General features: G+C 40.3%; 1 protein-coding gene across 1 annotated transcript in view; it reads left to right on the top strand.

The window, feature by feature from the left end:
- Positions 1-255: 255 nt before the first annotated feature.
- radx (RPA1 related single stranded DNA binding protein) overlaps positions 256-26,266 on the top strand; it is a 42,180-nt gene continuing 16,169 nt past the window's right edge. The window contains exons 1-10 of the mRNA XM_062048002.1: positions 256-1,304; positions 2,248-2,390; positions 2,465-2,657; positions 3,114-3,222; positions 3,630-3,730; positions 3,810-3,923; positions 3,996-4,091; positions 4,183-4,350; positions 19,021-19,178; positions 19,240-19,358. Coding sequence (XP_061903986.1) covers positions 695-1,304; positions 2,248-2,390; positions 2,465-2,657; positions 3,114-3,222; positions 3,630-3,730; positions 3,810-3,923; positions 3,996-4,091; positions 4,183-4,350; positions 19,021-19,178; positions 19,240-19,358 — 1,811 coding nt within the window. The 5' untranslated portion in view covers positions 256-694. The remainder of the gene's footprint in view (positions 1,305-2,247; positions 2,391-2,464; positions 2,658-3,113; positions 3,223-3,629; positions 3,731-3,809; positions 3,924-3,995; positions 4,092-4,182; positions 4,351-19,020; positions 19,179-19,239; positions 19,359-26,266) is intronic.

Raw genomic sequence — 26,266 nt, 5'->3', positions numbered from 1 at the left:
GCAGCAGCGGTCCACTTTATAGAATCAATACAAAACAATACGATAGAAAGTTTACATAGTTTGAATAATTTTTTAAAAATCAACCTTATAGTTAATTTTGTGGCGAGTTTGGTCTTTTTTACAAAACAATAAAGCCACAAATCATATGGGATATTAACTTGGCTGGACGTCTTTTTTTTAATACACACACACCGAGCACCCACTGGCAGAAATGTAGATCGGCGCCGATGCTTGGAACTACAACTGCTATACTACGTTTTTTAACCGCGTCGATGACGTCATCATTAAGAGACTCTCGCAAGCGGGGTTTTTTTAAAAAAAGAAAGCATTTCTCTACTTGTGCAAGTACGACCATATCAAAATATTATTTATTAGTCATAACAAGAATACTGCATTATTTTTAATTGATAACGCCATGTTACTGTTTTATTTGTTGGACGCTCAGGCTCAATACAGTTCAATTCAAAGCGTGACGCAGCAACTGTGTTGTTTGTAACTTTAGCTAGTAGCACCTTTGCTAGTCGGGGAAAACTTAGTTCGTGAACTTACTAAAAGGTGAAAAGGAAGTTATCATTTGAAACGTTTAATAACACAAATGACCGATGGGAGTCCATTAATGTGTGTTTTTTACGATAGCATGGTTTCACCGACTGCACACGTTAGTTAACCGACGAGCTAACGTGAGCTGGCTTTGATGGCGACTAAAGCAACTTTGATGATGGATGATACCTCGTCTACTTCCACTGGTCTTCCTCCTTCATCTTTCTTGAAGAGGACATTGGAACATTTATCGTCAAGGCAATATGTGAAACTGCCTGAGCAGATAGATAAGGCTGATAGTGTTGCTGTCGTCTCCCTTCAGCGCTACTTGTGTGAGCAAAGCGAAGGACATCCGGGTAATAACTACAGCTATGACGTGACCATCACTGACGGAGTGTGGCGGGCTAAATGCTTTCTTCACCCCAGTTTAAATCACTTGGTGCACACTAACACCCTGAGGACAGGCTCGGACATCATCATCACGCAGTGCTCGTTTGTGTACAACGAGAGGAGACTGGGGCACGGCTACATCAGCATTGAGAAGGTGAGCTGTGGCTCATGCAGGTCTGCACTCCTGTCTAATATTCGGGATGTATACACGCTGCCAATGCTGGTCAAAGGCGGCATGGAGCAGAGCACCTTGCTCCAAAGCGACGTCCCTCTCCAGGTGACTCGCAAACATTACCTGTCTGTGTGGAATGATGAGGATCCAGAGGGGAACATGTGGACCGTGGTGCCCCCTTCGCCTGCCCTTGTGCTGGATGGTGAGATGCTGCATTCACACTTGCATGATACATTACTGTGGTACCCCAGTAATATGTTTCATTTTTTCTTGCTTCATTGGAGCATTCAAAAAAATATGTATACATATTATCAGAGCTATTTGTTTTTGTGTTTTATTATGTTATCGGATCTATCGAGTGATGTCATAATTCCTAATATCGGTCCAATAATCGTGCACGCTTACAACGGCTAAAATGTAAACAATACCCACCCCAAGTTAATGCTGTGCTATTTATCCTGCAGAGTCCGATACCGATCATCTGTGAGTGAGATCGGCTGATATGGTTTTGACACATTATCGCAATGTAACAATATCAACACAATTTTAAAAGTAGTTGCTTCCTCATTTTGTTTTATTATTTATTAATTGTTTGAGCCAAACAAAGTCAGTAGGGTACACAAAAGCAACAACTGCTATCTACTACTATTTTAAATAATTTGGTTTTTGCCCTTTAAAATCCTCCTGTGTTTAGGGATTCATTCCCAAAGTTTGTAAACAATAACAACACATACTTTCAATAACAAAAACACATACCGATCGATCGGAGCATTCCTAATTGGTATTTTAACTGTCTTCTTGATGTTGTCTATATTTTAACACCATTGCAAGGCTTCAAACAGGGAAGTGACCAATAAGCTTAAGAATTAGAGTGTCACAGAGCAATCGGAAAATGTACTAGTCAATTAATGGATCTCTCACCTGTTGTGAATTTTGCCATTCAGCTCCATGTTAGAGAACAGGAAGTTGTGCAAACCGTACTGAAACCTTAACCAGTTGGACAACATTTAGAGAAAGTCCAAATAAAAGCTATAGTCAAGTGCATTTTTGGTTTACACTGAAATTTCACCTGAAAGCAAAATATCCCAAAATCTTTGTTAAAAAAAAGCATGTGTTTTATTACCTTCAGTGTCTCCTTTCAACAGTGTCCAAGATCTCTCTTCTTCATAGCCTGGAGTCATCTTTCAGAAGCTCATATAAGCCCCTCCCTCTCCTTGTGAGGATATTGCACAAATCCCGATTGAGGTATTATGGCAAGATGGGGTCCAAGATAGATTTTCCCTACCAGGTGAATTTAAAACCATCAAGATGTGACCTTCACCGTAGTTCAGTTTGTCTTCATTTCACTTTCCTTTCTTTCAGGCATACTTTGAAGTTGCTGACCAGAGTGGCACCATGTCTCTTGTGCTTTGGAATGAACTCTGTCCACAGTATTACCTCACGCTCAATGTTGGAACGGTGTTGTACCTCCAATATTACTCCCTTAAGCAGAGTTATTTAAAACGCTCGCGCCCACAAATGGACCATTACGGAATTAAGGAATTTACCTCAGTTGGTACGTTTGTCATCACATTGACACTTTTTGCGTGTGCCTGTGTGTGTGTGAGTGAGCGATACAACCAGCAGAGGCGCTGTTGATACCATTTTGTGCTTAGGCTGATATACAGTACATATAGCAACATAGATAGATAGATAGTACTTTATTGATTCCTTCAGGAGAGTTCCCTCAGGAAAATTAAAATGGCATTTATACAAATAGTATATTGACACTAAGCACATTACAATTATTTAACACATTTTTGAGACAGACAAATTACATGATATTCTTTAATTAAATACAAGAAAAGTACATTTGACAGTTTTTTTCTGGTTTTAGTAGTACTATTATTAGTACAGTATAACAGTATTATTATTGGTAGAAGTCATGAAATGTGCTTTCATTGAGTGCCCTGGAAAGGTTAATGTTGACTAAAAGTCATGTTGATTTTGTAATTCTTACTTTTTTCTGCAGAAATCTCCCTGAACTTTCGCAATCCAGCTTCAGTCATCACTGTGGTGCCACCGAAGAAAGTTCAACCTCAGTGGTCATTGCCTGATGTGTCTTATCGTTTCACTACAAGGTAATATCATATCCTAAACCACTTTTTTTAAAACTGTGGTACTGTACCACTAGTGGTACGTGGGCTCCATATAGTGGTACGCTAAAGAATCACTTGATTAAAGTACAGTGTTATATTTTCCTAACACAGTGTTTGTTACTGGTCAAACTATATGCAATGTTATGTTAAATTTTGTTTTTAATGAATACTTAGGCCTACTACGCTACTGTATTTTAATGTTGGTCATTATTGTGGTACTTGGTTGAAAAGGTTTGCGAACCACTGTCTTAAACTCATCAGCTGGCCATCCATACTTGAGGCGAGGCACACAAGTTGTTTGGTTTACAGCATTTTTGTTTTGATTTAGTTTTTTTTTCACAGCATTTGTGTTGTAGTCTGAGTAATTTCATAATTTTTTAATTTGTCAGATCAAACCTTGGGAGGTTTTCCAACAACTCAGTGTGTGACATCATCGGTTTGGTCACTTTTGTAGGTCGTGTTGAAAGAATAAAGTGCAAAAGCAACAATGGTGAGATGCTAAATATTCTTCATATTAATATGAATAAATATTGATGTGTGATTGATCACATCCATCCTCATTGGTCTAGAGAAGTACTGGACGTTCCGCTGGGTCCACGTGGTCGATGGAACATCAGAGCAGCCTTTTATCCTGGAGATTTTTTCCTCTTCTCAACCTGAAATCTTTGTAAATATAAGCCCAAGTGAGACAACTCATGTGGTACCACCACTGACATATTTTTAAACATTTGAAATACATCATCTCTCTCCCCTAGTGACCTACCTGGTGTGCACTCAGATGCGAGTATGTCAGGTGGAAGGCTCGTTGCCCTACCTCACCACTAGCTGTGAGACAGAGCTGTTCATTACTGGTGAGCACTGTTCACATTTTAAGTGCCACCAGACTATTTAAAAAAAACAAAAAAAACCAACATAAAATACTTCACTTTTTTGACATTACAGGCTACCACAAAGGTCAACCATATGTAAATGACCCTACTGTAAAGAACTTCATCCAGTGGACCAAGACTCAGAAGGACAACGTGATTCTCCAGAAGACAGCTGTTGGTGGCTATTACTCTTACCCTCATGCCCCGCAAAAATTCACCCAGTCTGTGGCGGAGACATCAGGTAACAATTATTCTTTTCACCTCTGTCTTTTTTAAAGAGAAAATCCAAGTTCCACAAATTGGAGCGCTGATGTCATACCTCCTGGCAGCCCTTAGGAGGCATGTTTGTACTTTGCATTGAAAAGTACTATAGTTTTAGTACTGTGGTGTAATTTTCAACTGGGACCAGTTTTTAGTAAAATTGTGACAGTATTGTTTATATTGCGGTATTTCTGTTTAAAATTGCTAGCAATAATGCAGTGATATGTGATTGTATCAAACAAGAACTTTGACTACACCGGACTATAAGCCGCTACCTACTAAGTGGCCTAGTGGTTAGAGTGTCCGCCCTGAGATCGGTAGGTCTTGAGTTCAAACCCCAGCCGAGTCATACCAAAGACTATAAAAATGGGAGCCATTACCTCCCTGCTTGGCACTCAGCATCAAGGGTTGGAATTGGGGGTTAAATCACCAAAAATGATTCCCGGGCGTGGCCACCGCTGCTGTCCACTGCTCCCCTCACCTCCCAGGGGGTGATGGGTCAAATGCAGAGAATAATTTCGCCACACCTAGTGTGTGCGTGACAATCATTGGTACTTTAACTTTACTTTTTTCCTACACTTTGAACCCTGCTGCTTATAAGACGGTCATCACTCCAAGCAACATTTGTAAGTTTTCCAGTAAAACTAAAACTGTTTATACTTGCTAAACTGTCGATGTGTGATGTCTGTAGGATTGTTTTCATGCACATTCATACACGCTAACGTAACGTAATGAGACTAGTGTCGTTAGCATTAAGTAATATGCTAACACATTTGTTAGCATATTAGTGTCTGCGTAAGTATTATTAACTTACAACGGCATTCTTGTGGTATTGTTTTAGTTTCACAAATTCCACAGTAAACTGACCAAGACGTTATCGTGGAGTTATTGAGTCTGTTTAGTTGATTGGAGAGCTAGCTTCGGCAGCGAGTTGGTTCATGACGATGACTTCTGTTTTGTTTGATCAGTCGTTTTACTGCCGTGTTACAGACACCATTTGGAAACAATTAATGTTTGTAAATACACATTTACAAAGTATTTCTGTGTCAATAACTAATTTCACAACATATATATCTGTGGCTTATAGTCCGGTGTGGCTAGTATTTTGAAAATATTTTTTTCCCCTAAAATTTAGTGGGTGCGGCTAATATACCGGAAAATACAGTATTATTTTCTGGCGCCATAAAAAGGGCTCGTCTGAAAAGTAAACTACATCTCCAATGATTTCTTGCGCAGTGCCGGCAAGCAGAGCGGAAACCCCCCTGCGAAATTTAAATAAGAAGTACGCACACATTTTGATTTTGCGATGAACACAACAACGATAGAGGGGAAAACATTATGTTGGAGTCTATCGTCGGTCCGATGAATGAGCAGACAAGCAGTTTTTTTCTTTTGCCATAAATCTTCATGTGGGACCACAGACAAAAAACCCACTGCACACTGCAACGTCTACAACAAGGAATATGAATAATAGGCCACTCGATGAACCGTCACCCAGAAAATATCCAGGATTTGAAACCTAGAAGCTAGTGAGGCTAAACATCAATTTGTGAGGTATTTACATTATCCATCCATCCATCCATTTTCTACCGCTTATTCCCTTCGGGGTCGCGGGGGGCGCTGGATCCTATCTCAGCTACAATCGGGCGGAAGGCGGGGTACACCCTGGACAAGTCGCCACCTCATCGCAGGGCCAACACAGATAGACAGACAACATTCACACTCACATTCACACACTAAAGCCAATTTAGTGTTGCCAATCAACCTATCCCCAGGTGCATGTCTTTGGAGGTGGGAGGAAGCCGGAGTACAAGGAGGGAACCCACGCAGTCACGGGGAGAACATGCAAACTCCACACAGAAAGATCCCGAGGCCGGGATTGAACTCACGACTACTCAGGACCTTCGTATTGTGAGACAGACGCACTAACCCCTCTGCCACCGTGCTTTCAATTTTGACAGAAAAATGACATGTCTTCTAAACTTTAAAATCTAATCATGCAAGAAACATTATATTACAATTGCTTGTAAAGTTTTTAAATAAATACTTAAATATCTATTTGTCACTTTGATTCATAATTTCAAAGCAAGTTATCCATCAATTTGTACTAAAAAATGTATAATAGTCAAATGCTTAGACAATTGTGTAATACTATATCATGAGGCGATTACACATTAAAGTTCAAATATATTTACGGTTACAAACGGCCCTGTGAGGGCAGCCAGATATAGGTTGGGCCCATCAATTAAAAAACAAGTTTGGCAACCCTAGATTGTACGAAACAGTAGTTTACAATATGAAACCAAAGCTTATTTGGGTCGCCACAAGGGCCCTGCAGCCAAACCAATTGAAAACCACTGCTTTTGTGTAACCATTAGTATTTTACCACAATATGTACACACTTCTAAAGCTCTAGGATGGCCTGAACAAAATTGACCAAAAGCTATCTTCCAGGGAAATTCAAGGTCTGGTGTTACCAGTTCACCTTATACCATCGCCTGATGTGGCCCTTGAAGTTGTGTGACATCACCTCCACAACAGTCCTCAAGATGGACTCAAAAGCCAACAACTACATTCGCAAGTGGCTGGGCCTTCCCAGATGTCTTTCCAACATGGCGCTGTTTGGAAGAACCATTCTGAAGCTGCCACTGAAATCCATCAGCTTGGGCTACAAACAGGAGAAGGTGAGGCTTGTGTTCGAGCTCAGAGACTCACCTGATCCGTCTGTCCGTAACACCAAGACCCAAGTCTGTACAGGGCGTAAGTGGAATGCAACGCAGACAGTAGACCAGGCCATCGTCCGACTGAAACACCAGGAGATGGTAGGACAGATACAGTCTGGCAGAGCCGGCTTCGGATGGGGAACAGCATCCAAGATGTGGTCGAAAGCCTCAAGGAAGGAAATAAAAGATCTGGTGCAACTCAGAAGTGGTCAAGATGGAAGAGGAGAGCTATATGATCAAGGCTGTGGGCCAACAGCAGCAAGGGAGATGGACCAATTTGGAGGCCGTTGTCAACAGAGTTGTTACGTGGGCAGACATGTGGAAGATGCCCCAGGCGAGGTTAAGTTTCCTCATCAGGGCCACGTACGATACCCTCCCCAGTCCCGGGAACTTGCATGTGTGGTACGGGGCAGAGGTGACCTGCCAGCTCTGTGACTCCCAGAACCCAAGCTTGCATCACATTCTTTCTGGCTGCAAGGTGGCTTTGTCGCAGGGCCGGTATAGATGGCGGCACGACCGCGTCCTGCGGAAGCTAGCTGAAATCCTGGAGGCACGCAGAGTGGAAGCAAATGGGGCCAGTCCGGGAACAGTTCAGCGGTTGATTAAGTTTGTCAAGCAAGGTGGCCAGCCTCAGAGCAGAAGCAAGAGCATCCAGTCCCTCCTGTCTGCTGGCGGAGAATGGAACATGAGGGCCGATCTAGATGGTCAGTTGAAGTTCCCTCAAGAAATCACAACAACCTTGTTACGCCCAGACATTGTCCTGTGGTCCACATCTACTAAAACTGTCATCATGGTAGAATTAACGGTACCATGGGAAGAGAGAATGGAGGCTGCCTTTGAAAGAAAGAGGGACAAGTACTCAGAGCTGGCAAGCGAGTGTGCACAAGCAGGATGGAGGCCCTTCACCTATCCAGTAGAAGTTGGCTGTAGAGGCTACACTGGAGCGTCCACCCAGCGGCTCCTAAAGTCCCTCGGGATCAAAGGCTCCAATCTAAAGAAGGCCCTCAAATCCCTGGCAGAGGAGGCAGAACAAGGGAGCTTCTGGTTGTGGCTCAGAAGAAATGACAAGGCGTGGGGAAAGCAAGGCGCTTAGACAGGGGGCAGTAGGGAGGCTTCCCTGCTGCCATGTTATGGTATGCGGTCAGGCTCACGCTTGACTCAGGGAGATGGACGTCCCTGCCATGCATAGTCCCTTGGGACTCATTCCATATACACAACAGCAATAACACCAGGGTTAGAATGTGGGTACAGTATGGATCCTCTAGCTGGCTGCAGGGGGCGGCAGGGAGACGTCCCTGTCGCTGCTCCACCACCCAGAGATGTTCCGGGATTAAAGGAGCGAAACATCCGTGAAGGGTGGCTCCCGGCTGATGACCCTGCAGCCAGCACCACATGGCACTGTCGGAAGTGCGTCAGGCAGTAATGCCCTGCAAGTGATAACTTGTGCTTACATCTATCTTAACTGGCTTTCCAGTGACTACTGTGAACAGAGCAGTTGGCATCCAGGAAAAGACTGGTGGGCTGCCAGGGAAGACTGGCTGGCAGCAGGAAAGACTGCAACAGGGGTGGAGGGGCTAGTTACCCTTTTCCATATGTCTGTGAAGCAAGCTCCATGGACTCCCTAACCTAACTACAAGCAATATAAGGAAGAAACAGCCCGGCGGTCCACCGAGAGGCGGGATGAAAGATGGACCAATCAGGACGGACAACACGGAAACGACTGGCACGAGAATGACGAACGAGCAGAGGATCCTCAGAGAATGTGGCTGTGGGTGGGCCAAGGAAACAAGCTACCGGGGCCTGCGAATACACCAGGGAAAGGCAAAATGCGGCGGTGGCCGCAACCAGATGCAATCTTGCACTGCAGAAGCAGATCAGACAAGGAGGAATCTTAGCCAGGTTGAGCACCACAGTGCTATTGATCCCACCATTGCAACTGGTCAGAGAGAGGAGGACCAGCCTTCCCAGCAGGACGTGCAGCAACAACAGCACAGCCCGCAGCACAGTGAAACACCAAGTAGAGAACCCACAAGAGGAACATCAGAGAAGCTTATCCGGAAAGCCAAAGTGAAGTGGCCAAAAGCCAACGACAAAGACTCCTGGAGCAGCTTCGATTTTAACTTATGCACCACCCTCCAAAGTGCGCTAAGAGGCAGTGTAACTTCCAAACTAAACATTATGGGAGACATCATCTACGAAGAAGGGAAAGAGCGTTTTGGATTGATGCCACAGAGGAAGATCGTTCCCAAACAGAGCGGGAGACGGGAGAGGGAAATCCTCCAGCTCGTAAAGGAACGCCGCCTCTTACGCAAGCAGTGGAGGAAAGCCAATGACCAGGAGAAAGTCGGCCTGAAGAACCTGTGGGACCAGATCAAAGTAAGACTCACACAACTGAGGAGAGCTGAAAGGATCAGGAAACGCAGAAGCCGCAGGGAGAAAGCAAGGGCAAGCTTCTTCCGGGACCCCTTCAAGTATGCTCGAAGCCTGCTAGAGGAAAAGAAGAACGGGACACTCCAGACCAGTGAGCAGGAGTTGGAGGAACACATCACAGTCCAGCTCAGTGATAGCCAAAAGGACCTCCCCCTCGGATCACCAGGGCATGTACCTCGCCCACCTGAGCCTTCCTCGCAGTTTGACACCAACCCCCCGAGATGGGCTGAGGTTAAGCAAGTGGTTGAGCGTGCAAGAACTGCTTCAGCACCCGGACCGAACGGGGTACCTTACAAGGTTTTCAAAAACTGTCCTGGACTCCTGAAGCTGTTGTGGAAGCTGATGGGCGTTGCCTGGAAAACCCAGTCCATACCATCATCGTGGAGCAGAGCAATAACAACTTTTATCCCAAAAGAGAGTAACTCCTGTAACATCGACCAGTTCAGAGGCATTGCCCTACTGAATGTGGAAGGGAAGCTTTTCTTCACCGTGGTGGCGAAGCGGATGACCAACTACCTTCTGGCAAACAATTACATCGACACCAGTTGTCAGAAGGCGGGCGTTCCAGGCTTCCCTGGCTGCGTGGAGCACTCGGCCATGATCTGGGAGCAAATCCAGTCAGCCAAGCGCAACAAAGCGGACCTGCATGTGGTTTGGTTGGATCTGGCCAATGCCTATGGATCGGTTCCCCATCAACTCATCAGCTTTGCACTCAACTTCTTCCACATTCCATCATGCATCCAAAGCCTGGTAGTAAACTACTTTAACAACTTCAAAGTCTGCTACACGACTCAGGAGATCTTAACTGGTTGGCACCAGTTAGAGAAGGGAATAGCAATGGGTTGCTCTATCTCTCCAATACTGTTCATAACAGCCTTCGAGATCATCCTTATCGGTGGAAGACAGATGGTCCGAGGAGTGAGATCTGAGTCAAGCCAGCGACTCCCGGCGCTGCGGGGCTACATGGATGATGTTACCACCCTCCTCCAGGCGGCTGCATGTACCTCCAGACTCCTGAAAAGACTCGGGGAACTCCTAGCATGGGCACGGATGAAAATAAAACCTGCCAAGTCCCGCAGCCTCTCCATCCGGAAAGGAGCCAGGAATGACAACGTCTCATTCTCAGTGGATGGTGAATTAATCCCACGTGTGGTCGACCAACCTGTGCGGAGCCTCGGAAGGTGTTACACTGCTGACATGTCTGATAAGCACATGGCTGCCTCTGTCACTTCTCAGCTGAAGGATGACCTGAACAAAATTGACCAAAGCTATCTTCCAGGGAAATTCAAGGTCTGGTGTTACCAGTTCACCTTATACCATCGCCTGATGTGGCCCTTGAAGTTGTGCGACATCACCTCCACAACAGTCCTCAAGATGGACTCAAAAGCCAACAACTACATTCGCAAGTGGCTGGGCCTTCCCAGATGTCTTTCCAACACGGCGCTGTTTGGAAGAACCATTCTGAAGCTGCCACTGAAATCCATCAGCTTGGGCTACAAACAGGAGAAGGTGAGGCTCGTGTTCGATCTCAGAGACTCACCTGATCCGTCTGTCCGTAACACCAAGACCCAAGTCTGTACAGGGCGTAAGTGGAATGCGACGCAGACAGTAGACCAGGCCATCGTCCGACTGAAACACCAGGAGATGGTAGGACAGATACAGTCTGGCAGAGCCGGCTTCGGATGGGGAACAGCATCCAAGATGTGGTGGAAAGCCTCAAGGAAGGAAAGAAAAGATCTGGTGATCTCAGAAGTGATCAAGATGGAAGAGGAGAGCTATATGATCAAGGCTGTGGGCCAACAGCAGCAAGGGAGATGGACCAATTGGGAGGCCGTTGTCAACAGAGTTGTTACGTGGGCAGACATATGGAAGATGCCCCAGGCGAGGTTAAGTTTCCTCATCAGGGCAACGTACGATACCCTCCCCAGTCCCGGGAGCTTGCATGTGTGGTACGGGGCAGAGGTGACCTGCCAGCTCTGTGACTCCCAGAACCCAAGCTTGCATCACATTCTTTCTGGCTGCAAGGTGGCTTTGTCGCAGGGCCGGTATAGATGGCGGCACGACCGCGTCCTGCGGAAGCTAGCTGAAATCCTGGAGGCACGCAGAGTGGAAGCAAATGGGGCCAGTCCGGGAACAGTTCAGCGGTTGATTAAGTTTGTCAAGCAAGGTGGCCAGCCTCAGAGCAGAAGCAAGAGCATCCAGTCCCTCCTGTCTGCTGGCGGAGAATGGAACATGAGGGCCGATCTAGATGGTCAGTTGAAGTTCCCTCAAGAGATCACAACAACCTTGTTACGCCCAGACATTGTCCTGTGGTCCACATCTACTAAAACTGTCATCATGGTAGAATTAACGGTACCATGGGAAGAGGGAATGGAGGCTGCCTTTGAAAGAAAGAGGGACAAGTACTCTGAGCTGGCAAGCGAGTGTGCACAAGCAGGATGGAGGCCCTTCACCTATCCAGTAGAAGTTGGCTGTAGAGGCTACACTGGAGCGTCCACCCAGCGGCTCCTAAAGTCCCTCGGGATCAAAGGCTCCAATCTAAAGAAGGCCCTCAAATCCCTGGCAGAGGAGGCAGAACAAGGGAGCTTCTGGTTGTGGCTCAGAAGAAATGACAAGGCGTGGGGAAAGCAAGGCGCGTAGACAGGGGGCAGTAGGGAGGCTTCCCTGCTGCCATGTTATGGTATGCGGTCAGGCTCACGCTTGACTCAGGGAGATGGACGTCCCTGCCATGCATAGTCCTTTGGGACTCATTCCATATACACAACAGCAATAACACCGGGGTTAGAATGTGGGTACAGTATGGATCCTCTAGCTGGCTGCAGGGGGCGGCAGGGAGACATCCCTGTCGCTGCTCCACCACCCAGAGATGTTCCGGGATTAAAGGAGCGAAACATCCGTGAAGGGTGGCTCCCGGCTGATGACCCTGCAGCCAGCACCACATGGCACTGTCGGAAGTGCGTCAGGCAGTAATGCCCTGCAAGTGATAACTTGTGCTTACATCTAGAACAGCAGTGTTCAAACAACGGCCCGCGGTCCATGTGCGGCCCGCTGGTGTCTTCAATTAGGAATCTGATGCAGGGAGCTTTCAATTAATTTTTAAATTTGTATTTGTATGCTGGTACTTTGTCGCCACCTTGTGGACAACATTAGTAATTCAGTTATTTGACTACTTATTATTAGGGGTGTAACAGTACACAAAAATTTATCATAACTCTCTCGCTCTCTCTGTCTCTGCCCCTCCCTCACAAATGCTGCTGCGCGCACACCTCCACAATTTGTTTTGTTTTTAACCCCTTCTTAACCCTGAACGTACATTGAAAATACATGCAACCCTAACTCAAAATGCCGGACATTTGAGGCATTTAAGAAACTCCGCCCTGACAGCTCCGCAAAAGAGGACATGTCTGGTGAAAAGAGGACGTATGGTCAGTCTATATCGTAGTCCGGTCGCTGCTAGCATGCCGTGTGTTGTGCCTCGGTGTGCATTGTTTACACAACGTGCGGTACGCTACTTAATATGTCCATGTGGAAACTCGTTCGGTACACCTCCGAACCGAACCGAAACCCCTGTACCGAAACGGTTCAATACAAATACACGTACCGTTACACCCCTACTTACTAATGCTTTCCAGCAATTACTTATATGAGCCAATGCAAGCAACCTTCTCTAATTAAGGGTAAAAAAAAATATCGAACCAACACAAAATGCCTACAGACGTGGTCACACATAACACAATACAACACAATTTGTCGATCTTATGAAAAAACGGCCATGCACCAGAAATCAGAATTACACCCATTTAAACCTATTAAAAAGCATGATGGGATAAATGCAAATCACTATCTCCACACTTAACCGTGTTTGGGGCATTTTAGCTGCTTGATATTTCTGATTGATTACAAAATTTTAAGTAGGTTGTCGCGGAAGTAAACAAGGTAGGAGTCCTACTTTCACATCCTATTAATATCCAATTGTATGAATTTTTTATTGTATATCATCCATTATATCAATATAATATGTACACATATATATATATATATATATATATATATATATATATATATATATATATATATATATATATATATATATATATATATGTATATATATATACATATATATATATACATATATATATATACTGTATATATACTGTATATATGTATGTAAATTGTTGCGTCGACAGCTCTTCCTCCCAAGGAAGTCAAAGTCTGCTGTCCACTCCCAAGTTCTTTTAATGGCAAATAAGCTGATGTTAAATTGACCACCAAAAGCAGTAGTTGGTATTTCGTTGTTTATTGTCAAAGCTTTGGCAATAATGAGACCAGCCTTGCACAAACTATCTCGATGCGTGGCTCTATCCTGTCTGCCTTCTTCTCCCTCTTCCTGTACTCTTCCCCCATTTTGTTTTGTCTACCGCTTGCATTCCAGACGCTCCAAGGCCTCAAACACACAGTCAACCTTTTACTAAGCAGACAATTTGGAAAAGCACTAGCTGTTTTGTAATATGACTACGGAAGTAAAAAGTAACACAAAATATGGATATATGGAAAATATCTCGTTCCATCAATATAATAATCAAAAATATTTTATATTTATATACATACATACAGTACAGGCCAAAAGTTTGGACACACCTTCTCATTCAATGCGTTTTCTTTATTTTCATGACTATTTACAGTGTAAATTGTCACTGAAGGCATCAAAACTATGAATGAACACATGTGGAGTTACTGTATATACTTAACAAAAAAGCCACCCTTTGCTCTGATTACTGCTTTGCACACTCTTGGCATTCTCTCGATGAGCTTCAAGAGGTAGTCACCTGAAATGGTTTTCACTTCGCAGGTGTCATAGTTTTGATGACTTCAGTGACAACCTACAATTTAAATAGTCATAAAGAAAATGCATTGAAATGAGAAGGTATTTGTGTTGTGTGTGTGTGTGTGTAAATATATATATAAACATATATACACATATATATATACATATATATGTATATATATATATATATATGTATATATATATATATATATATATATATATATATATATACACACCGTATTTTTCGGACTATAAGTCGCAGTTATTTTCATAGTTTGGGTGGGGGTGCGACTTATACTCAGGAGCGACTTATGTGTGAAATTATTAACACATTACTGTAAAATATCAAATAATATTATTTAGCTCATTCACGTAAGAGACTAGACGTATAAGATTTCATCGGATTTAGCGATTAGGAGTGACAGATTGTTTGGTAAACGTATAGCATGTTCTATATGTTATAGTTATTTGAATGACTCTTACCATAATATGTTACGTTAACATACCAGGCACGTTCTCAGTTGGTTATTTATGCGTCATATAACGTACACTTATTCAGCCTGTTGTTCTCTATTCTTTATTTATTTTAAATTGCCTTTCAAATGTCTATTCTTGGTGTTGGGTTTTATCATTTTCGTCCGGTGCGACTTATACTCCGGTGTGTATATATATATATATATATATATATATATATATATATATATATATATATATATATATATATATATATATATATATATATATATATACACACCGGAGTATTATATATAAATATATATATATATATATATATATATATATATATATATATATATATATATATATATATATATATATATATATATATATATATATATATATATATTAGGGGGATGGGAAAAAATTTATTCGAATTCAAATCGCCATTCTCACATTGTACGATTCGGTATCGATTCTCATTTTTCAAAAATCTATTTTCTTTTTCTTTATTTTTATTTTTTTTATTAATCAATCCAACAAAACAATACACAGCAATACCATAACAATGCAATCCAATTCCAAAACCAAACCCGACCCAGCAACACTCACAACAGCAATACACAGAGCAATTGAGAGGAGACACAAACACAAGACAGAACAATCCAAAAGTAGTGAAACAAAAATGAATATTATCAACAACAGTATCAATATTAGTAACAATTTCAACATAGCAGTGATTAAAAATCCCTCATTGACATTATCATTTGACATTTATTAAAAAAAATAAAAATGAACAATATTGTCACAGTGGCTTACACTTGCATCGTATCTCATAAGCTTGACAACACACTGTGTCCAATATTTTCACAAAGATAAAATAAGTCATATTTTTGGTTCATTTAATAGTTAAAAAAAAAAGTATATTATTGCAATCAGTTGATAAAACATTGTCCTTTACAATTATAAAAGCTTTTTACAAAAATCTACTACTCTGCTTGCATGTCAGCAGACTGGGGTAGATCCTGCTGAAATCCTATGTATTGAATGAATAGAGAATTGTTTTGAATCGGAAAAATATTGTTTTTGAATCGAGAATGGCGTTGAATCGAAAAAATCGATTTATAATCGAATCGTGGTAAAGGAATGGCTAAATCAGGCTAGAATTAAAGTTTTAGAATGGCCTTCCCAAAGTCCTGACTTAAACGTGTGGACAATACTGAAGAAACAAGTCCATGTCAGAAAACCAACACATTTAGCTGAACTGCACAAATTTTGTCAAGAGGAGTGGTCAAAAATTCAACCAGAAGCTTGTGGATGGCTACAAAAAGCACCTTATTACAGTAAAACTTGCCAAGGGACATGTAACTAAATATTAACATTGCTGTATGTATACTTTTGACCCAGCAGATTTGGTCACATTTTCAGTAGACCCATAATAAATTCGTAAAAGAACCAAACTTCATGAATGTTTTTTGTGACCCACAAGTATGTGCTCCTATCACAAAAAGTCAGCTTTCAGCCGTCGACCAAATTTTTTAACCAATGTGGCCCCCAGGGCAAAATGTTTGGACACCCCTTTTCTGGAGGTTAAACTTGAGAAAGTTTAAATATCACAAGAAATAAAGACATAGTTCAATGAAAATAAAGTGGTAACATTACTAGCGAGATGTAACATTGTGAGAAAAAAGTTGTGATAGTACAAGTTTGTCAAACAGTAAAATAGTTCATGTTTTGGCACATTAAGACCGTCATCATCATAATAAACATTTTAATGTGATTTGCGCAAACGTGTGTGTTAGGTTAAGAGAAATAGCTCCATACAATATATTAACACGTTTATCATTGAAGCTTGCCCTCTCCAAGACTGAGAGGAAGATTAGTCACTCTCCACACAGCAGACCAGGGGCCGTACTTATCAAGCTTCTTAGAGTGCCATTTTACACTTAAGTCCTGAGAATTTGCGAAATTTAGTCCTACTCTCAAACTTAAGAATCAAAGCTTTTTATCAACGTTCTTAAGTCTAAGAATCACTCCTACTCTCCACGATATTTAAGAGACCTTCAGATGTGTCTTAAGTGGTTAGGAGTTGCCAGCAGGGGATGGCACTGAGGCGAGAGAGACGTGCGCGAAGTTCAGGGAACGGAACAATGTTTTGTTTATTTTGATGACGAGCAGCTGATCAAACAGTATCGTTTAGACAGAGCGGATATTATTTTTGTCACAGATTTAATACTTTTCCATTCCTTGTTGATTTCTGCATGTGTCTGCAGTGGGCTAGTATATATAGAGCCACCCACACCAGTTTCAAATTAGTTGCCTAATTAATGAATTGGAAAGAAAATGTTATGACAGTAGCGTATGTGTGTGGCCGTGAGGTGAGTGACGTCAGTGAGTGTGTGGGCGATAGAAGAGAGGGAGCGGTAGCGTGAGTGCCGGCGGGGACTAGTTTGTTTTGTATTATTTTGTAGTTTATTGTCAAAATATACACTCCCATTGTCCACTTAAATATTTCCAAGATATTTCTTTATTCTTAGACAACGGATTCCCTTCCGTGATTGGTCATTTCTATGGACACAGAAATGACGTCACCTAAAATTCCATTTACGGCACATAGTAATGTCGTAATTCAGCTCTGAGTGTGACACTTAAGATTCAGTCCTACACTTCGCTGAAAGTGTGAGTAAGATGCTTGATAACTAACTTTTAAGTGCAGCTTTCAGCGAAGAATTTATTTACTCTTAAGTCAACTCTTAGCAGACTTCTTAGGAGTAATTCTAAGAAGCTTGATAAGTACGGCCCCAGGAGACTACTGCTTGGCTGAAGAACTTTGCATTCGCTTAATAAATTAACTGCTTTTGTTGGGTTTGGGTTTTTGGCAAAAATTAATAACCAGATGAATCTGTGGCATGTCTCTAGAGAAAGGTTTCAGACTAATGCATTACCAGTTGTCTGGGAATTTTGACATTCACTCTTTGGAAAAATAACTAGGGCTGTAAAATGTAATGCATTAACTCCTGCGATAAATCAGCACCCCCCGCGACCCCAAAAGGGACAAGCGGTAGAAAATGGATGTATGGATGGAAAAAAGTATTGCATTAATCATATATGCATGCAGCACGATGGAACAGGGGTTAGTGCATCTGCTTCACAATACGAAGGTCCTGGGTTCGATCCTGCGCTCGGGATCTTTCTGTGTGGAGTTTGCATGTTCTCCCTGTGACTGCATGGGTTCCCTCCGGGTACTCCGGCTTCCTCTCACCTCCAAAGACATGCACCTGGGGATAGTTTGATTGGCAACACTAAATTGGCCCTAATGTGTGAATGTGAGTGTGAATGTTGTCTGTCTATCTGTGTTGGCCCTGCAATGAGGTGGCGACCAGGGTGTACCCCGCCTTCCGCCCGAATGCAGCTGAGATAGGCTCCAGCACCCCCCGCTACCCCGAACGGGACAATCGGTAGAAAATGGATAGAAGAAAATGGATATATGCATGCAAATTAATCACAGTATTTATTTTTAGCGTAAATGCTCCTTTACCTTAACCATGGAGAGTTACCTGGAAGGAGGCGTGGGTTGATATATGGTCAGTGATCATGTTAATGCATACGCCAGCGCAAAGATGTGTGAAGAGACTCCGACTGTTGTGCTCGCTGACGGATTTCAGATAAAATGGTTACCATGTTTTGCCCAAATTATTGTAGTGCATTTAAGTAACCCATTAAAAGTGTTCCTGTATGACATTCTGACAATAAAATTGGAGTTGTCCAAATATAGGGGTCTTTTTTGGTTAATTTAAATTAAGTAGGCCAGCAATAACCTTGGATTAACATTTACAGCAGCAAAAATAACGTCATGCTTGTAACATTACGACTTTATACTTTTAATTTACTGTACCTATTTTGTTTTAGTGTGACCCAAATACCTTCTTCATTTCGCGATTTGTAGAAATTGTGAAATGAATAACTGGTTCTCTTTCTGGTTGGCAGGAATCAATAATAAGGTAAAATGTATGTTAACCTGTAGCGCTTTCAAAAATGTATGACTATGCTTCATCTGTATTTTCTTGCATTATTTGTTTGGAGTATTAGACATTTTTTGAGTCGTTACATGCTGTTGAGCTATCTGAATGAACAGATTTATATACCATAGAGTTCACCAGAAAAAGTCAGAAAATTCAGACTTTTATCCTATTGAATGTTGTTGTTGACTCTTTAGAGCAAGTTCCACTTGTGGCTGTGTCTGACTTGAAGAAAGTGTTGGTGACCCTGCACTATAGAGAGCATACAAAAGTTGCTATTCAAGGTCAAATCACAGCTGTAAGATTTGTGGAAAAGTCAAGCACGACAAAAGCACAAGGCCCTGGAGAGAACAAGGTCAGATACATTACTTAAAATTAAAAAAAATGTAAAATAACATTTCATACATATTCCACAGATGCCCATTGTGTCCGCAGCTGGACAAACAGTATTGGATGTACAAGAGACATCTTCGTCTGCATCAAATACAGTGCAACAATTAACTCCCAGAAAAAGAAAAAGGACAATACAGATAAGGTATGTTTTTGTTTTTAATACTTCGCTTTCTCGCTGCTACGATTATGTTAACACAAGCAAGCATGGATGTAATTTGGGGAAGGGCACCTCTTTAAAAAGCCAGTTTTTGTTCGCTGCTCTTTTTAATTTTCAAAAATAATGTACGCTATTGAATGGAGGCAAGACAAATGCTTGTGCCAAGCAAAAAACCACTGCTCAGACTAAAGCCTGTCCTTTTAGACCACTCACAAGCTCATTGATTGGCTTACTGAGGCAGCCTTCTTGCCAGTTGACCAATCAGTGGTCAGATGCGAGTAAACGCGATCAATCCCAGGAGAGATATATTTATGATATAAATTATTTCAAAATGGTTGCTGCTTTGCTGTTAAACTGGTAAGTGAGATCATAAACTTTTCCAAACACTGCTTTTGTAATATTACGTGTGTAGTTTATGGTACATTATATCGGACCAGGAAGAGAGCAGATTACAGAGACCATCGAGAATTTTTAAATTCTACGCGTCGACCCCGACACGTGATATATACCTTGTAAAATGTCAATTAATAAATGACAAAGTGCTTTATATGAAATTTAATAACAAACCTAATTGCCTTACCAGACATACCTGTCCCGTATGTATGTATGTATGTGTGTGTGTGTGTGTGTATATGTGTATGTGTGTATATGTATATGTATATATATATGTATATATATATATATATATATATATATATATATATATATATATATATATATATATATATATATATAAATATATATATATATATATATATATACACTACCGTTCAAAAGTTTGGGGTCACATTGAAATGTCCTTATTTTTGAAGGAAAAGCACTGTACTTTTCAATGAAGATAACTTTAAACTAATCTTAACTTTAAAGAAATACACTCTATACATTATATATATATACACTTATATATATATATATATATATATATATATATATATATATATATATATATATATATATATACACAGTGTTGGGACTAACACGTTACAAAGTAACGTGTTACTGTAACGCCGTTAGTTTCGGCGGTAACTAGTAATCTAACGCGTTATTTTTTATTTTTCAGTAACTCAGTTACCGTTACTACATGATGCGTTACTGCGTTATTTTACATTACTTTTAATGTAGTATAAAGTGTGTTAGTGTCGTAGTTCTGATTCTTCTTGTGTCACAAACCGGAGAAGAGAGACGTGCGCTCTGTGTGTGTGTCTGAGTGTGGGGGGAGAGAGAGGAGGGGGGCGGGAGGCGTGTCTGATCATGGCGGAGCTGCAGTCGAGTTTGTTGGAGATATTTTCACTACTATTCTTTTGTCGAGCACAAAGAAAATAACATTTTAGTTAAATGTAAATTGTGCTTTGGATCAAAGATCCCATCTACTGCCCAAAACAGCAATTCAAATCTGCTGAGTGCTGCAACAAGCTACATAAGCAACATGCTTCGACGTAGCTAGTAAAGAGAGACAGAGACTCCGATGCCACTTTCCCTCCACCACTTAAGGATTAACTCTGCCTCTGCTCATCATTCAGCACTGAAGGTACACACTCTGTCAATCAATGTTCCCTCTAATTGTTCATGTGTGAGCAAACGCAAAAAGTCCCTGAGCATTCAGTGGCGCCCATGTGAGCAACATCAGACGTGCACACTGTGGCTACACCAGCAGCACACCTGTCCCAAACCTGACTAAATAACAACTTACATCTCCATCCATCCATCCATTTTATACCGCTTGTCCCTTTCGGGGTCGCTGGAGCCTATCTCAGCTGCATTCTGGCGGAAGGCGGTGTACACTCTGGACAAGTCCCCACCTCATCGCAGGGCCAACACATCACGTCCCTTCCTGTCAATGAGAAAGGACGCAAAAGAGAAAGGCTCCGCTCTTGCTACCGGAGTTTTTTGTTAAATCTGAAGATTTTGACCACTGATTTGCGATCACAGCCACAGGAGAGTACGGTACTCTGGCATCTTCAATCTGATTTTGGTCAGTTGAGAGGCACTGGTACGCTGAAAGAAGGCGAGTTGAGAGAGCCGTTAGACTCAAGCCAAAGGCGCCTTGCCGCAGTTCAAAGCAGTTGCCTAGCAACCAAAAGCTACGGAGAGTTTACAGCTGTTTTAAAGTGATCCCGACGTCGCAGAGTGATATAAGTTGACAGGCTGAAACCTCAAATTGATCTCTGAACGGCGCAAGATACGAAATTGTTGGAAAAAACAAGTTAAAGTGCCGCAAGTCGCTAAAGAAGCAACTGCCGTTAAGACACAAGCAAGAGGCAGTGACGTCAGTGACTGCCGCGATGCGAAAAGGTAAAGGAAAGATTGAAATCCCGAAACCTTCGGGGTCAGCTGTTACAGAACACAACTGGGAACAAGATTTGAGGTTGGACACAAGACATGATGGGAATCAAGAAGTGATAATACAAATACTTGAAGAAATGAAAGAAGAAATGAAAGAAGAAATGAAAGAAATGAAAGAAGAACTGAAAGAAATGAAAAAAGAAATGAAAGAAATGAAAGAAGAAATGAAAGAAATGAAAGAAGAAATGAAAGAAGAAATGAAAGAATTGAAAGAATATCTGAGAAAAGTAACAACAGAACACCAACAAGATGTGAAAAGTCTGCAGGAAAATATAGAAAATCTGCAATCTCAGAACAACAGAAGAAATATTGAAGCCACTGAAATGAGCAAACAAATGAAGATCCTTCAAGAAGACAACAACATGCTGAGGAATATCATATATGAAATGGATCAGGACAAACGAATGAATGATATCATCGTGACTGGGCACCGAATTAAACCAAGATCCTATGCGAAAGCTGTGAATAATGAAGGTGAACCAGATGAAATGGATATGATCTCAGCAGAACAGCAAGTGGTCAACTTTCTGCAATCAAAGGAAATTGAAATTGACATTAATACCATCGAAACATGCATCCCACTGAACGGAAGAAACAACAACGCCACTCCAGTCGTGCTCGTGAAACTCGTAAACAGAAAATCTAAAATGGCATTGCTGAGACAGGGAAAGAAGCTGAAGGGAACAAATGTGTACATGAATGAGCATCTCACAAAACGCAATGCTGGAATCGCCAAGAAAGCACGCGACTTGAGAAGGCAGGGAAAAATCCAGGGAACTTGGAGCACCAACTGTAAAATCTACATCAAGCTGAATGGAGGTCCAGAAGCAAGAGTAATTGTTGTCCATGACATCAAGGACCTGGACAATTTTTAAAGTTTACACAGCTACCAAAACAACGATGATAATGGACTCTGACAGAAAACAAACACCCAAATTCAACATCGACACTACTATGTTCCAAGGGACGACTAAACAAGAGGACCTACATTCAGGATTGCACTTATTGAGATTATTGAAACAACATCAAAGATTGTTGAACAAGAAAATATGGAACTAAAAAATTTCTGCAACAAAGATTACAAAAACCAGGATTTGGAAAATGATATAGATCCAGATACAAATTTTTTCTCCCACATCAGTAATAATTGTTTTTATTATACAGATGATCAATATAATAGCAACATTACATGCGATAACAAATTGTCAATTATTCATTTTAATAGCAGAAGCTTGTATGCAAACTACAACAACATTAAGAACTTTTTGGAACACATCAACGAACCATTCAAAGTGATTGCTGTTACAGAAACATGGATTGATGATAAAAAAGGAATAGATTTTGATCTGGAGGGATATGAACTAAACTACATCAACAGAACCAACAAAAGTGGAGGAGGAGTAGCTGTGTACGTGATGAAGAACCTGAACTACAAAGTGGTAAAAAACATGTCATTTGCTATAGATAATATCTTAGAATGTATAACCATTGAAATATGTCAGGAAAAAAGCAAAAACATTTTCATCAGTTGTATATATAGATCACCTAAGTCAAGTATAGAAACATTTGAAGAATGGATCAAGGCTACTTACATGGATAATGGTCAAAGAATAATGTTCTTATGTGGTGACTTTAATATTGACTTATTGAACCCTAACAAGCAAAAGTCTATTGATGACTTCATTGATACAATGTACAGCATCAGTTTATATCCAAAAATCACAAAGCCAAGTAGAATCACAGCACACTGTGCCACGCTTATTGATAATATTTTTACCAATGAGTTTGACAATAACACTACAAGTGGTCTACTTATTACCGACGTTAGTGATCATCTGCCAGTTTTTACAATATATGATGGACACTACAAGAAGAAAATGGAAGACAAAATGACATTTCGAAGACTGTGCACAGAGAAGAGGATGACTGCTTTCAAAATTGAGCTACAAAAGCAAGATTGGGACAATGTGTACAATGAAAAAGAGGTTGATGAAGCATATGAACATTTCTTAAACAAGTTCATAATACTTTATGACAAACATTGTCCATGGATACAACTTAGTAATAAACAGAGAAAGAATAACCAACCATGGATGACAAAAGGATTAAAAAATGCTTGTAAGAAGAAGAATACACTATATAGAGAATTTATAGCACAAAGAACTATAGAGGCAGAAATTAAGTACAAAAAGTATAAAAACAAGTTAACAGAAATACTACAATCATGTAGAAAATAATATTACAGTGAATTATTGGACAGGAACAAAAATAATATGAGAGCAACATGGGGCATCCTCAATAGCATTATTAAAAATGGCACAAAGAGGGACTACCCTCAATACTTTTTAGACGGAAATAAAAACAATGACAACATAAAGGAAGTAGTTGAAAGCTTCAATAATTATTTTGTAAATATTGGACCAAAATTGGAAGAAAGGATTCCAGACCCAGTTCCAATTGAGGACTATAATGATACCATAGAGTGAAATCCCAACTCCATGTTCCTCAGTAATGTGACACAGGAGGAAATAGTTATAATCGTGAAAAAATGTAAATCTAAGACTTCAACTGATTGTAATGGAATTGATATGGATACGATAAAAAAGGTTATAGAAGAGATCTCAGGACCATTAATGTATATTAGTAACCTATCATTTCAAACAGGTACATTTCCAAACAAAATGAAAATAGCTAAAGTTGCACCAATTTATAAGACTGGAGATAAACATCAATTTACAAATTATAGACCTGTTTCTTTACTTCCACAATTTTCTAAAATCATTGAAAAACTGTTTAATAACAGATTAGAGAGTTTCATAAATAAAAATAGAATACTCGAAGAGAACCAATATGGATACAGAGCTAATGTCTCAACTTCAATGGCTTTAATTGAAATTACAGAAGAAATTACCAATGCAATAGACAGTAAAAAATGTGCAGCAGCAGTTTTTATGGATCTAACTAAAGCATTTGACACAATTAATCACAATATTTTAATCAAAAAAGTAGAACGATATGGCATCAGAGGGTTAGTCTTAAACTGGATAAGATGTTATCTAACGAACAGGAAACAATACGTGAAGCTAGGCGAACACGTCTACAACGCTAAATATATCCTGTGGTGTACCTCAGGGATCAATATTAGGACCTAAATTATTCCATCTCTATATAAATGACATTTGTAAAGTTACAAAAGATTTAAAGTTAGTATTATTTGCGGATGATACAACAGCGTTTTGTTCAGGAGAGAACACACAGGAGATAATACAAATAATAACAGAAGAAATTAACAAATTAAAAAGATGGTTTGACAAAAACAGACTATCGTTGAATCTTAGTAAAACTAAAATAATGCTATTTGGTAATAGTAGAAGAGAAAGTCAAACACAAATACAAATAGACGGAATAGAAATTGAAAGAGTAAATGAAACCAAATTTCTAGGTATAATAATTGATGATAAATTGAACTGGAAATCTCACGTAAAAAATATACAACATAAAGTAGCAAGAAACACGTCAATAATGAATAAAGCAAAACATGTTCTAGACAAAAAATCACTTCATAGTCTATACTGCTCACTAGTGTTACCATATCTGAGCTACTGTGTAGAAATATGGGGAAATAATTACAAAAGTACACTTCATTCATTAACGGTGTTACAAAAAAGATCAGTTAGAATAATACATAATGTTGGATATAGAGAACATACAAATCCTTTATTTATTGAATCAAAGATACTGAATTTGCAAACAGCTAAAATTATGCACAAAGCAAACTATAACCTGCTACCCAAGAATATACAACAATTCTTCTCAACAAAAGAGGAGAAATATAATCTTAGAGAAAAATGTAATTTAAAACATTTGTACGCACGTACAACACTTAAGACCTTCAGTATATCAGTATGTGGAATTAAATTATGGAATGGATTAAGCAAAGCAATCAAACAATGTACTAATATGATCCACTTCAAGAAACTCTTCAAACTTAAAGTGTTTACAAAGTACAAAGAAGAAGAACCATGACAAACATTTTCAATTTATTTCATCCATTCATTCATTCATTCTTAAAGTAATCTTACTTATCTCATCATATGAAATATGACTTTCTTCACCAATTATTATTATTAAATTCTTACTATTATTTATTTATTTATTTTTATTGTGATTACATATGGAGTTTATTGTGAAAAAATTGAGAACAGGAAGTGAATAAAAAAAAGTTTCAGCAACTGTTATGTAAAGAAAAGGGGTAGGATTAAATAAGCTCTGCTTCTTCCTACTCCTTTTCGAACATGTTGAAAAGAGAAACTGGAAATTGTGATGTATCATGTTGTATGCTTGCATGTTCGAAATAAACTCAAACTCAACTCAAACTCAACTCAACACAGATAGACAGACAACATTCTCTTATTATTATAATCAAATGACAGCAGTCATTTCCTTTTCTAATATAAGTGTTTAGGCCCACTTACAATGACAATAACAACAAATATTGTTTTTCATGAACTGTGTACTTGTATTGTTTGTCTGGGGGGAGGTCCTGCTTT

Source organism: Entelurus aequoreus, linkage group LG05 (genome assembly GCF_033978785.1).
Source record: "Entelurus aequoreus isolate RoL-2023_Sb linkage group LG05, RoL_Eaeq_v1.1, whole genome shotgun sequence".
Classification (NCBI taxonomy): domain Eukaryota; kingdom Metazoa; phylum Chordata; class Actinopteri; order Syngnathiformes; family Syngnathidae; genus Entelurus; species Entelurus aequoreus.
The sequence above is the reverse complement of the archived record's forward strand: the minus strand, read 5'-3'. Positions and strand labels throughout refer to the sequence as shown.